The sequence below is a fragment of the Siphateles boraxobius genome, unplaced genomic scaffold (genome assembly GCF_051911475.1).
Source record: "Siphateles boraxobius isolate OS27281-9 unplaced genomic scaffold, OSU_SipBor_1 5, whole genome shotgun sequence".
Lineage (NCBI taxonomy): Eukaryota > Metazoa > Chordata > Actinopteri > Cypriniformes > Leuciscidae > Siphateles > Siphateles boraxobius.
The window spans coordinates 4487283-4500525 of NW_027509141.1; the positions used below are offsets into that span (position 1 = coordinate 4487283).

The following is a 13243-nucleotide window of genomic DNA, read 5'->3' on the forward strand; positions in this document are numbered from 1 at the left end:
GACCAATAGTTATGACTTAGTTTGCCATAAAAATCTCATATTCATATAACAGAATCTGTATGTCATAATTACGACGTTTTATGTCATAATTACGATTGAATGAATAAAAAATGAATTTAAGAATGAATAAAAAAGATCCTGTTTTATTTTACACAAGTACGCAAACACAGTTGCTATGAAGGAAGCGCCCCTGGTTACGCTTGTGTTGTCCAAAAATACCCACAATGCATCGCTCAAGGCCACCACATTTTGGGGAATTCTGTGGTAACTTATTCCTTTTTCGTTTTTTAGAAGTAACGTTATTTACATTTTGTACAATGACGTAGCGTTATGACTCTCATGTTATTTAACAGATTTGATCAGTAGCGAGAGTTATTAGCTTTAGCCTGCTAGCTTAGCCGCTCATAACGGTGACATTATAAAGCACAATATTTACAGTTTATGTATATTTTGCAGTTCTTGCTGTTGCTGTCGTTCAACGTCGGGGTTGTCATGAGGCGATAATGTATTGAAATATTAAATACATCAGCCTGTGAGGAAAACAGCGACGAAAGCATCGAGCTTTGTGAGACAGTAATCTGTCCATCTGTACATATTGTTATCCATATGCCAGCATGGAAAAAGAGCAACGAAATATTGTTGTTTTCAACGCATCCAAACGAGAGCTCTTCACCTCCAACTCTGGATATAAGTCCTTGCAGAAGAAATTAAGAGCACAATGGAAGATTCAAAGGTGAAATCTCTTAAATGGCTCATGTAACATGTTTACAGGTGTGAAGGAGGTTTATTCACTACATTGGTGATGTGCCCATTTATATCACAAAACAGGAATTATACAGACATTTTGTTGGATTTGCAGATATGCTAATAAAATACCCATTAGACATTAATGTTCCCATTAACCCCTAAAAAACTAGTTTGACCAGCTAGCATTTTGCCAAGGGGTGATCAGTCTTACTTTTCATATTCAAATTAGACCAATCTACTTGACTAAAACAATGTTACTGAAGTATGGAAGCTCGTTTTGCTGCAGAATATTTTTTATTTATTAGTAAAGCCAGTTGTGACTTTTTATATCACAATTTTGAGTCTTTTTAAAAAAGTCAGAATTGCAAGATGTACATTTTTGAGATATAAAAAAGTCACAATTCTGTGAAAAAAAGTAAAAATTGCGTGATATGAACTCATGTTTGAGATGTAAACTCAATTACGAACTACGAGATGTAAACTCAAAATTATGATAAAAAAAGTTAGGGTAGAATTGTGAGATATAAAGTTAGAATTATGAGGTATAAACTCAGAATTGCGAATGTAACTCAGAATTATGAGATGTAACACAGAATTACTATATGTAACTCAGAATTACCAGGTGAAACTGAGAATTACGAGATGTAACTCAGAATTATGAGATGTAACACAGAATTACTATATGTAACTCAGAATTGCGAATGTAACTCAGAATTACGAGATGTAACACAGAATTACTATATGTAACACAGAATTACCAGGTGAAACTGAGAATTACGAGATGTAACTCAGAATTACGAGATGTAACACAGAATTACTATATGTAACACAGAATTACCAGGTGAAACTGAGAATTACGAGATGTAACTCAGAATTACGAGATGTAACACAGAATTACTATATGTAACACAGAATTACCAGGTGAAACTGAGAATTACGAGATGTAACTCAGGATTATGAGATGTAACACAGAATTACTATATGTAACTCAGAATTACGAGATGTAACTCAGGATTATGAGATGTAACACAGAATTACCAGGTGAAACTGAGAATTGCGAATGTAACTCAGAATTATGAGATGTAACACAGAATTACGATATGTAACTCAGAATTACCAGGTGAAACTGAGAATTGCGAGATGTAACTCAGAATTGCGAGGAAAAACGTCAAAATTATGAAATGTAAACTAAAAAAGGTACAGTTGCAAGTTCATATCTCGCAATTTTGCGGAAAGAAAAGTCTGAATTGTGAGATGTAAACACAATTATAAGTTTATAACTTGCAACTGTGAGATATAAAAACACAATTGTGAGAGAAAAAAAAGTCAGAATTGATTTTATTTATCTTATTTCATGGCGGAGAGAAGCTTCCATACTAAACTATCATGTTCCTCAGCATCAAAGAGGAGCTCAGCTTGGAGAAACTCCAGGGAGTGAAGTTATGGATCACCGCAGGCCCTCGAGAGAAGTTCACTGCGGCTGAGGTGAGAGTCTGAGGCTCTGATATGCATGAGTTCAAGCTTCGCTGTGAACCTGCTGTGTGTTTCAGCTGGAGGTGCTGAAGCAGTATCTGGACAGTGGTGGAGGGCTTCTGGTGATGCTCGGAGAAGGAGGAGAAATGAAATATGACACTAATATCAACTTCCTCCTGGAAGAGTTTGGGATTATGATAAACAATGGTAATGTGTTTTGGTTTTAATGTCACCTGTACATCATAGTCTCATAAACTAAATCGAAACGTTTAGGTTAATTCAGAAAATGGTTTTGGCTGTTTTTTTAAAGATATTTTGATTGTAGTTTATAATGCATATATATATATATATATATATATATATATATATATATATATACACACACACAGAAAACATGAATGTATTGAAAAACATTTACACCATTTTAAAAGTTTTGATTTAATTAATTTTATTTAATGTCAGGTGGTATAAAAATTAAATTTCCTTACACATTGAAAACATTTGCGTGGACACAACTACCGGTATGTATATTTTTTCAAACAAGTTTTTCAAGTCAAGATCTCAAGAGACAGAACATATGTTTTCCCCCAAATATCTTGTCATCATGACGTTATGCTATGAACAATATTTTAAAACTATTTTATAAAGTTATTTTTCTTTAATATGATGATGTCATGGTGCCATTTTGTGCCTCATATAAATATTGAATTTTTTTTTTTTTTTTATATGTTCATCTGGGAAGAGGTGTGTTCAAGCTTAACCATTATTCTGAAATGTATATTTTTTTTGTCACGGATTTGCAGATGCAGTAATAAGGAACGTCTATTATAAATATTTCCATCCCAAAGAAGCTCTTGTGTCTAATGGTGTTCTGAACAGGTTTGTGTCTCCCATGTGTGTTGAAATGTTTCTCTGTCAATTTGTTTGGATATTATATTGAAACTAACCAGTCTTTACAGGATTTAAATGATTTGAATCTTCTTTTTTCCAGGGAGATCAGTCGTGCCGCTGGTAAAGTGGTCACAGGGGTGATTGATGAAGAAATTTCGGGGAATAATTCCCAGTAAGCTTGAGCTGAATGTTCTGTATGTTATCAGCGGTTGATCAATGTTTGAGGAGGAACCTGTAAGGTTTTCTCTGAGAGAGTAGCCATCTCTTCCAGTTCTTCCAGTCCTACCAACCGTACAGAGATACAGTGGATTTACAGTTAAAGTGCCCCTTTTATGCTGTTTTACAGGTTATTTTGGCGTCTCCTACAACATTTTTACATGCATTCAAGCTCAAAAAACACTTTCATTTTCCGATAATATCCATTGCAGCATCAGCTCTTTTCTCTTAGTGTCTGAAACGGTTCGATCAAGGATTCGTCTCTCTAAATCCCGCCTCTCTGAGACCTGCTCTGCTCTGATTGGTCAGATGTCCTAGTCAGTTGTGATTGGTCGACCGTTTTAGAAACCAAACGCTCATTAGCATATCTGAATTTCATCTCTTGATCTTCCCCGACTCTTGATTCTCAGTGATACGAACAGTAACGATGGCGTTGGTTTTAACGTTTCAGTCTCATCCTTTGGAAGAACATCATCATGTTTCCATCCACCTATTTTGATGAGCATTTTCAGATATATATTATATAAATGCTGGATGGAAAAAGTCTAAAAATGCACATAACAACCGTGTGTGTTTAAGTGAGGTGATTACATTTTTATCTGATAAGACATGCAAATAAATTACGATGGAAACACATTTACCTAATAAATAAATTGATGCGCAACAAAAACCTCATGCGACTTTGCCTCAGCAGAGGCTGTGATTGGATAAGTGGACTAACCAGCTGACCAATCACATCGAAGTATCTCATATGTTGGTTTGGTGTTTCTGAAACGCCGGAGTAAAAGTGTGTGATCAGAATGATTTGGTTTAATTCCCTCCAGAAGCGTCTCACACACACGAGTGTGTTCCCGAACACCAGCATCGGAACGCAAGAGAACATGACAGTGTTTATTCTGTTTCATCTGACGCTCTGAGATAAACTCATTTATGATGGAAGGAAAAAGAGCCTGACTGCAGCAACTTTATTACTGATATTTTGTGCTAATGTCACAGGATATGAGGATTTTGTTCACTAGAACACATGGGATTAAAACGGTGCTTTATTTGCAAAAAAATTCTGCGATATTCAAATTTTGTGCATAAGGTAAATTATGTAATAATAAAAAGTGAGAAACAGGGCCAAAGTGGATTCGCTTTGTCAGCAGAAAACAGCGTCTTCTCCACATGAACAACACGAACCAAACTCTTCCAGTCTCAGATAAACTACAGTGTTTGAGGGTCAAAGTAGACATTGTTCATGGCAGCCAATGAAGAACATAGACTGACATTATGCAAATCTGTTACAAACCTACTGAGATTCAGCAGGAAGTGAGACTGGAATTACTGACGACTCGTTTCAGTTCAGAATCACTTCTTTCTTTCAGGAAACAAAAAATCAATTTATCTGCACTGTGATCTGTGAAACTTTGCAGATCTTTACATTCACAAACAGCTCTATTACACACTATTACACACCACATAAAAGATAACATCCCAAAAAGCATAATAGGGTCACTTTAAAGTCTCGCATCAGAATGTGTAATGACCTTTTATTTGATGGTTAAACAGGGCACTTACATTCGTTTACCCGTATGGGGCCACATTAAACGTGATGAAGCCAGCGGTGGCCGTGCTGTCCACTGGCTCTGTGTGTTTTCCACTCAACAGGCCTGTTCTTGCCTTCCATCAGCCTAAGGTGTGTGTGTGCAGTCACTCTGATGATCAGACTCAGTCATACCTGTGTTCAACTCACTGGGCCTTATCCTGAGCTTCGATGTCTCTGTTTGTGTCTAGAACGCTGGCAAGTTGGCAGTTCTGGGCTCATGTCACATGTTCAGTGACCAGTACCTGGACAAGGAGGAGAACAGTAAAATCATGGTAGGATATTCATTTGCTATTGCAAAATGTCACTGATACTGATGGCGAAAGTGTAGGGTTAGGAGTTTGTTCAAAGTGTGATTAATTGTAAATTAGTAGTTTTGCTATTGCTCACACTTTGAACAAATCCCTAGCCCTAAACTTTCACCAGTACAGTAGCTCGTCTTGCACAGTTTGAGCCATGGGTGATAACCTCAAATCATGAGGCTCAAGGCTGGAATACACTACACAACTTTTGTCCAGATTTTTGCCCCGATTTGCATTATGGACAGTTTGTCACTGAAAGTCAGCGCCAGATTTTGTAAAGTCACAGTTGACAGAATTCTCATAGTGCACAGACTCCAATTTTGTAGCTTCAAGCTATGATTTCATCCAGTCAGATGATCTCAAACATGTTTTTGAACACATATTGTTGTCATTTATCGCACATTTCCTAGCAAACAGGACTTATTTCTGCACAAGTTTGTTGTGCTGAACGACTGTTAATGTGTGATTCTCAATTGTTTAGTAACCATTTACAAAGTCGGCAAGTGTATGATGCCAAGTGTTTGAAAATCTGTTTAGATTAAACGTTGTGTGGTATATTCCAGCCTTTTGCCTTTTTTTGTGGGAGTGTGCTGACTCTGTTTTGTATGTGTTGTTTTATCCTTTATAGTCCTTTCGGGTAAACGATACCAGATTAACCAGACAGAACACGCTAGCAAACACATAGCAAAACGTTAACACGTTGTGGTAGTGATCTTTGCATGGGCAAGCACTCTCATGTCCTTCATAAAATGTAAAAGCTCAGTTACTTTTGTGGTTATTGTCTAGAATGTATTGTTTTTTAATGCAATATAATGTGTACATTGCAGGATGTTGTTTTCCAGTGGCTTACAACCGATAACATTCCTCTTAACCAGATCGATGCAGAGGACCCAGAGGTGAGCGCAACTTAGTTACCTTCATATCTGTGTTACAATACTCCACTGTTCAAAAGTTTGGGCTCATAATGATTTTGTAACGCAGTTGTTATGGGAAGGAGGAGGCGGGAACCAGCGGACATTTAACAGCTTTAATAATACATAAATAATCAAATACAAAACTAAAGTAAACGACAGCAGCCCCTCACGGACGACTGCTGTCACATATAATAAAACACAAAACACAACATAAGCCCAGGCCTGTTCCTCTCTCTCTCTACACTGACGTCGCTCCTCCGTGAGAGACACGAGACCGGTGCGCCGCGCAGGAGTCGCTCATCCTCGCGCCGCTCTCTCACGGCCCTCGGCCTCGTCCTGCTCGACACAGATTTATTTACTGTTTTTGAAAGAAGTCTCTTCTGCACACCAAGGCTGCATTTATTTGATAGAAAATACAGTAAAACAGTGGAAAATTATTACAATTTAAAATAACTGGTTTCTATTTTAATATGCGCTAAAATTTTATTTATTCCTGTGAATATATAGAAAATTTTAATTTATTCCTGTGATCAAAGCTGAATCTTCAGAATCATTACTCCAGTCTTTAGTGTCACATGATCCTTCAGAAATCAATATAATATGATGATTTGATGCTCAAGAAACATTTATGATTATCAATGTTGAAAACATTCATATTTTTGTGGAAACAGTGATACATTTTAAATTGAAAGCTCTAAATAACAGCATTTATAATCTAACATTCTAAATGTCTTTACTGTGACTTTTGATCAATTTAATGCTGTGTTTCTGCCCTCAAACTTTTGAACAGTAGTGTTTATCTGACCTGACTATATAACACACAGGTCGTGCTTCAGGACGGTGCGGTGACAATCTTCCTTTAATGTTTCCCAGATCACAGACTACACCATGCTTCCGGACACTGGGAGTCTGTCTGACCGTCTGAGAGTGTGTCTGCAGGAGGGAGACGAGAACCCGCGAGACTTCACATCCCTGTTTGACATGTCTCTGCTAAAGCTGCACACAAACACTCTTCCCTCTGTCCTGGAGTAAGATCCACATTTCTGTCATGTTCTGTTCTGACATAAACACACACAGTCATGCATTGAACTGTTCTTGTGTGCTTGAGTTGATACAAAACAGTGTACAGGGCATGAGTTTGTGTGTTCGCTAGGAGTGTAGTGATACCCTCATGTCACGACTCGATACAACTCACGATACCAGATTATTGCGCTACTCCAAGACATGATAAAAGGTTAACAAAAAATTAACCGTTTATTAAAATGCTAAATTTGGTGTTACATTGCGTGTGTAAATGAATAGGATTGGACTTGGTGCTGAAACCCAAAGTACAGGACAATAGAGACACCAGAATAACAACATTCATGATTCTGAAGCTGAAAACAGAATTATTTTAGACCTAATATGCTTTCACTCTTTCAGTGACTAGATATTAATGTAGGCCACTTTTTACCGGTAACATCAGACATTTGTCATTATCGGGACACACAAATATTCCCCCACTGCATTATTATACATTATTAATATAAAATTATATATAGTACACTAGGACACTAAAACTCTGAAAACTTGATTTTTTTTCTCACACAGGAATTTTTATTTTGGGTGAACTATACACAATACATATAGTCACTATCCACGATACATATTGTTGCATTTTTGTATTACAATATATTACACTACTAATGCTTGGCCAAGCAGACATGCATTGAAATATTAATAACTAATGGTTGTCTGTATTTTTAGTGCTTACAAGCAGCTGAATGTAAAACATGAAGCGCTCCAGCTGATCACACCTCAGTTTGAAACTCCTCTTCCTCTTCTGCAACCGGCCGTGAGTTCGTCTTCATTACATTAGCTCTGCACACACTGTCCACTGACTTTATTTTCACTCCATCTCAACTCAATGCATCATTATAATGTGCTCTGATTATTCCCTGCTGAAAATGCCTTAAAGTGTGTTTGTAGATGATCTGTTTATTTTGTGTTCAGGTCTTTCAGCCGGCGTTTAGGGACCTCCGCCCACCCATGCTTGACCTTTTTGACCTTGACGAGACCTTTTCTTCTGAGAAAGTGAGGCTGGCTCAGCTCTCAAACAAATGTGAGATTCTACCATCGGCTCCGAATGCACAGAAAGATTTGTAATCCTGTCATCGTCTCAAGTTTGAGCGGTTGGCGATTTGTAATGATTGCGTTGTCTTCTCTAAGGTACCGATGATGATCTTGAGTTTTATGTACGTAAATGTGGAGACATCTTAGGAGTGACAGGGAAGTTGGACAAGGACAAAAGAGATGCCAAGCACATACTGGAGCACGTCTTCTTCCAGGTGGTGGAGTTCAAGAAACTCAATGTAGTAAGTTGGACACATAAATATTTCCATTTTATTTGGCCATTCATTTAGTCTTTAATTTAAAAATTCCATTGGTATTGTCATTTGTGCACCCCATGTTTCAAACCTGTAGGATTTTCTTTTTTCTGTGAACCACAAAAATGAAAGGAGAGGCTAAATGTCCGAGCTTTTCCACTTTTCCACACAACATAAGTGGATGGTGATTCATACTGCAAAGCTCAGAAAAACAGTAGCCTGAGATCTTAAAGTCCCCCTGTGGTGAAAATTCAGCTTTTAATGTTGTTTATGTGTCTATGTGTTGTTTTTAATGAGCTTTAGGACAAACCATGTGTAAATTCATAAGTCGACAGCATTGCTGAGTATTTTCTCCTTAAAACTGCAGTGAACCAAAGACAGTCTCAAAAACACGCTTTGAAATCGCTGGTGTTTCTGACGTCACAAACTACCTTGTAACCAATCAGATCAACGTGTGATCGTCAACGACTGGATCTCTGAGCTTAGTGAGTGAGTGGAGGCGGGGCTCAATTGCATATTCATAGAACCGCATATACTAAATGGGGCAAGGGTCTCGAGTTACATTCAAGATATTTTAAGGCATGAAGAATTTTTCCCAAGGAAAAAAACGTTTTAATATGTCATTTTGGTGATCAAAGATGAGTTTTAAGTGATACGATTATTGACTAGAGGGGTACTTTAAATTTAATTTACAATACTATAGAATATCACTATAGATTAAATAATGTTACACACACGCCTTAATGACTACTTTTATGATATTTGTGTGATGTTTTATTGGTTCTTTATGGAGTTATGGAAAAGAGCAGCTTGGACATTCTGCCCAAAATTTTTTTTGTGTTTGACAGAAAATAGAAAATAATTTGTGGTTTGAACAACTGTAAATGAGGGGGAGTAGATAACAACATTTTCATTCTTGGGTGAATTATTATCTTTTAAGTCGTCATGAAAGGGAAGCCACTTTAGTCTTTTCTTCCCTATTGTGCCGTATATCTGAGTGAAACGGCTTATGGAACAAGAGCTTATGTGGGCGGGGCTTGAGTTTGTCTGTGGGGATTTGATTGGATGGTTGTGGTATGCTATTGGCTGATCTCATGTGAGTGACAGGTTGCTCCGCCCTTGTCATCAGAGAAAGAGGGAGAGGAAGTTATTTTGATTCAATATTTTGAGACACGTGAATTTAAAACAATAATGATGTGCACCGATAAATCATTTATAATAAAATAATGCAATATTCCATAAAAAAAAAAAACAAGAATGGTCCATTTTGATTTTATGGTGGCTTTAAGATTGCTTCTTTTTTCTCTTTCCTCAAGGAGCATGATATTGACACCGCAGAAGCAAGATTCAACATGTATTGACGCAGGCAGACCTTGGAGGTGCGGAGTACTGGAGCAAGGACTTGATTTGGAGATGTGTGTGAGTGTGTGTATATATATATATACAATATAAACACTCAAACTGCAAGATGTGGTTCATCAAAACTTTACAAGCCTATGGTATAAAGAATTCACAAGCTTTCTTGTAACATTTTGCGTTTTTTCAATAAATATATGAGCTTTGTTTACTCATGTGTGAACATATTTGTATACACACACATTGGCATCCAATTCCAATATTTGATATCCAATAATGAGACTTTATGCAAAAGATTGACTTTGATTCAGTGGTTTTCAGTTCTGGTCCTGAGTTCCCCATTTTTGATGTCTCTTATCTGACGCACTCATTTCAGGTCTTGGAGTCGTTAATATGGGAAACAATTTTCCTTTGCGTGTTTCACGTACAGACGGCAGCGTTGTCAAAACGGTTCCCGTTCACATGGATCCAGAAACACTACACTCCTATAGACTGAAAGCATAACACGCATGCGCATGATGCCACGGTTTTCTCAAATTCATGTTTTTGTATTTTACATGGAGATGCCAGCAGGATTGCTTTCATAAACTTGCACTTTGAAACCCGTTTTCAAAAGTTTGCATTTGTAGGCCCCCAAATTGCTGTTGCTGTGTAAATGAACGGCCAAAACGCAATGAAAAGTGTTCAGGTGTGAACGGCCCCTACAGTGTGCAGTTCTGGTGCTTCTCCAGGGCCAGATTGGAGAACCACTGCTTAATTTCTTTGGCACGTGATTGAGAGAAAATTGAAACCTAAACATGTTTTTGATCCTCTGCTGTGTAAATCATTCTAGTGCTTTATGCACTGCAAAAAAAAAAGTCTACAGGATTTCCTGTCTTGTTTTCTAGTACAAATATCAATTTTTTTTTTAAATACACATTTACTTAACTGATGTTACATCCTTTTTTCTGAAAAACTGATCAAAATTGAGTTTTTGCTTTAAAACCAGAACAAATGACTCGGTGAGGTCAGAAAAATAATCCTGTTTTCCCTTTGAGTCAAGTTTATTTCTCGGACCCCGCTGGCAGATATTTTCTTATTTTAAGCAAACTCATTTTGATGGGGTTTTTCTTTTCTTTCAGAGATCAATACTTAGGCCCTGTCCCATTTCTCCCCCCTTAAAAACTTCCACTTGGTTTTGAGTGCCCTCGAAATTAAAGTCCCCTCAACAAGGGAAGTGGAGTTGAAGATCTTTCCCTATGAAATGGGACACCACTATATGCAAATTAGCGCGGTAAACCTCACTACGTCAGGCGCAGCAAACCTCACTACGTCACCTCAATACGTTTTAAGCCTGCATCGGACCGCACTATGTTTTGAGGGTTGATTTTAAGGGGAGAATAGCACTCCCCCTTGCTCTTTAGAGTATCGGGACACCCTACCCCTACACGAGAACGCGCAAAAACAAGGGTTAGGGCAGAAATCTAGGGTAAGGGGAGGTATTGGGACAGGCCCTTAATGTCTCAATGTATCTAGTAATTTTGCTTCCAAGTAAATCTTGAGGCAAGACTGGAAAACAAAACTATACCTAGTAAGAAAACTCATTTCCCTTGTTTTTGCAGGATGAAGAAGCTCACTCACCCCCAATTAATACGATCTTCAGTAGATTGTAACAAACTACTTTTACAATGAATAAAAGGCATTTCAATACTTTAATGAAAATCATTCAATACATACATTATTACAAATACATTTACATAAAGCCACAGGTGCCTTTCTAGTAAGCATCACATCATCTGTAAAACAAAGCAGAAGGTTAAAACTATCTCTCATTACTTCAAGGATTAGTATTACTGTCGGTGTGTTGGGGGAAACTCATTACAAGTAACTTGATCATGTAATCAGATAACTTTCAGTAACGCATTACTTTTCAGTTTATGACAAAATATCTTAAAGTTTTTAAAATAAGTAGCGCTAGTTACTTTTTCACATTTATTGACTGACATCTCTCCTGCCCCCAGTGAGGTTGTGTGTGCACTGGGTGTAAACATGGTTTTTAGTTCTAGAGTAAATGAGAGTTTAATCACTTGCACAACAACATTCAGTATTCCTCAAAATCAATAAAAACCGTAAAATTCAACCTCAAGAGTTATGCAGAACTTTTATAATTAACTATATTAAAAGTTACACAAATATACTTTATGCATTTAATCTCAATTTATTAACCAATGTCTTTGCTGCTGACCTTCAATGATCTAATTCAACCATACCAACAAACAAATCACTTCAGATTAGATTTAGAAATAAGAGTTTTGAGCTTCCTTCTCCTGTATCCTATTATTCTTTAATCCAGAACAGCAGCTTAAAGGTTTAAATATGCATTTCCTTCAGCCCGAGGCTTATTCATTTCATTTTTGGTGTGAAATGGCCTTTACATTTGCCAAAATTATAACTTTTTTGGTATTAAAACAAACATGTCCAGCTCAGGTGAGAAAAAGTAACGCTAAAGTAATGTAACAAATTACTTCTCATAAAAAGTAACGTAATATTGTAATGCATTACTTTTAGAAGTAGCTTTCCCCAACACGGATTAGCATGCATACACACCTAAAACAGGGCGTCCATCAAATGGCCAAGTTGGGTGAACTCGGTTCCTCTCTGAGATCTGGGATTGCAAGAGCTTGACCCGATCCCTGCCAGACCATTTCCCTCCAGGAGCGCTGAAGATCCCCTGAAACATCAGGGCCGGCCCACAGCGAGATCTCAGGAGGCTCCGAGGGGTTAATGGGACTCCATGTGGACTCTAGACACGACTTCGGGCTCTCGACTATGGCCTTCACGAGGGACACTTCCCATGAGGGGTGCGTGACAGTCAGGTCGACACAGGACAGGTCCAGCGAGCTTCCCAGGATCAGCTTCTGAACCTTCACTCTCTCGTAGGGTGTGGAGGACTTGCCCTGCACTGGACTGTTGCCTGGAGAGAGAATGTTCTTCAGGGCAACTAGAGGTGAATAAAGACTGGTGGAGTAGTTCAGACACGGGTTGGGCTCTGAATACTCCTGCACAACACCTTTACTCTGCCTCAGGAACCCGTCGGATGAAACCGCTGATAAAGATAGACTCTGGTCTGTGCAAAACCCTCGGTCAAAGTCAGACATAGACGGGCCCTCAGAGCTCCTGGTCAGCTCTGCAAAACAAGTAGGGTTTCATTATGCGTGAAAACAGCTTACTATTGAGAAAGTATGGTTAGATTTGATTTAAACGTCAAAATGTGTATTTGTATATACCAGGTTTATCCCGTCCTGAATCCATTAGGCAAGTGTGGTTTTAATTAGACTCAGCTTGCATTTATAGCTGTGCCTTGATTGGGTCATTTACCTAGTTCTCCAACTATTGGCTCGTTTAGTCTGATCG

The 13243-nt window shown here is 37.9% G+C and overlaps 2 protein-coding genes across 2 annotated transcripts; one reads left to right on the forward strand and one right to left on the reverse strand.

Moving 5' to 3' along the window:
• Positions 1 to 158: 158 nt before the first annotated feature.
• On the forward strand, positions 159 to 10061 carry ift52 (intraflagellar transport 52 homolog (Chlamydomonas)). The gene is made up of 14 exons (XM_077202639.1): positions 159 to 264; positions 457 to 733; positions 2145 to 2232; positions 2298 to 2427; positions 3024 to 3099; positions 3212 to 3283; positions 4879 to 5005; positions 5104 to 5187; positions 6042 to 6110; positions 7002 to 7156; positions 7875 to 7962; positions 8121 to 8229; positions 8337 to 8482; positions 9811 to 10061. Exons 2-14 carry the CDS (start codon positions 615 to 617, stop codon positions 9853 to 9855), a joined length of 1308 nt encoding a protein of 435 aa, XP_077058754.1. The 5' UTR covers positions 159 to 264; positions 457 to 614; the 3' UTR covers positions 9856 to 10061.
• A 1514-nt stretch (positions 10062 to 11575) lies between these two features.
• LOC143711284 (uncharacterized) lies at positions 11576 to 13178 on the reverse strand. Its single transcript, XM_077202664.1, has 3 exons — positions 13117 to 13178; positions 12437 to 13016; positions 11576 to 11625 (listed from the first exon to the last, which is right to left on the reverse strand). The coding sequence occupies exons 1-2, from the start codon at positions 13139 to 13141 to the stop codon at positions 12454 to 12456; spliced, it is 588 nt and encodes a 195-aa protein (XP_077058779.1). The 5' UTR covers positions 13142 to 13178; the 3' UTR covers positions 11576 to 11625; positions 12437 to 12453.
• Between the last annotated feature and the right edge of the window lie 65 nt (positions 13179 to 13243).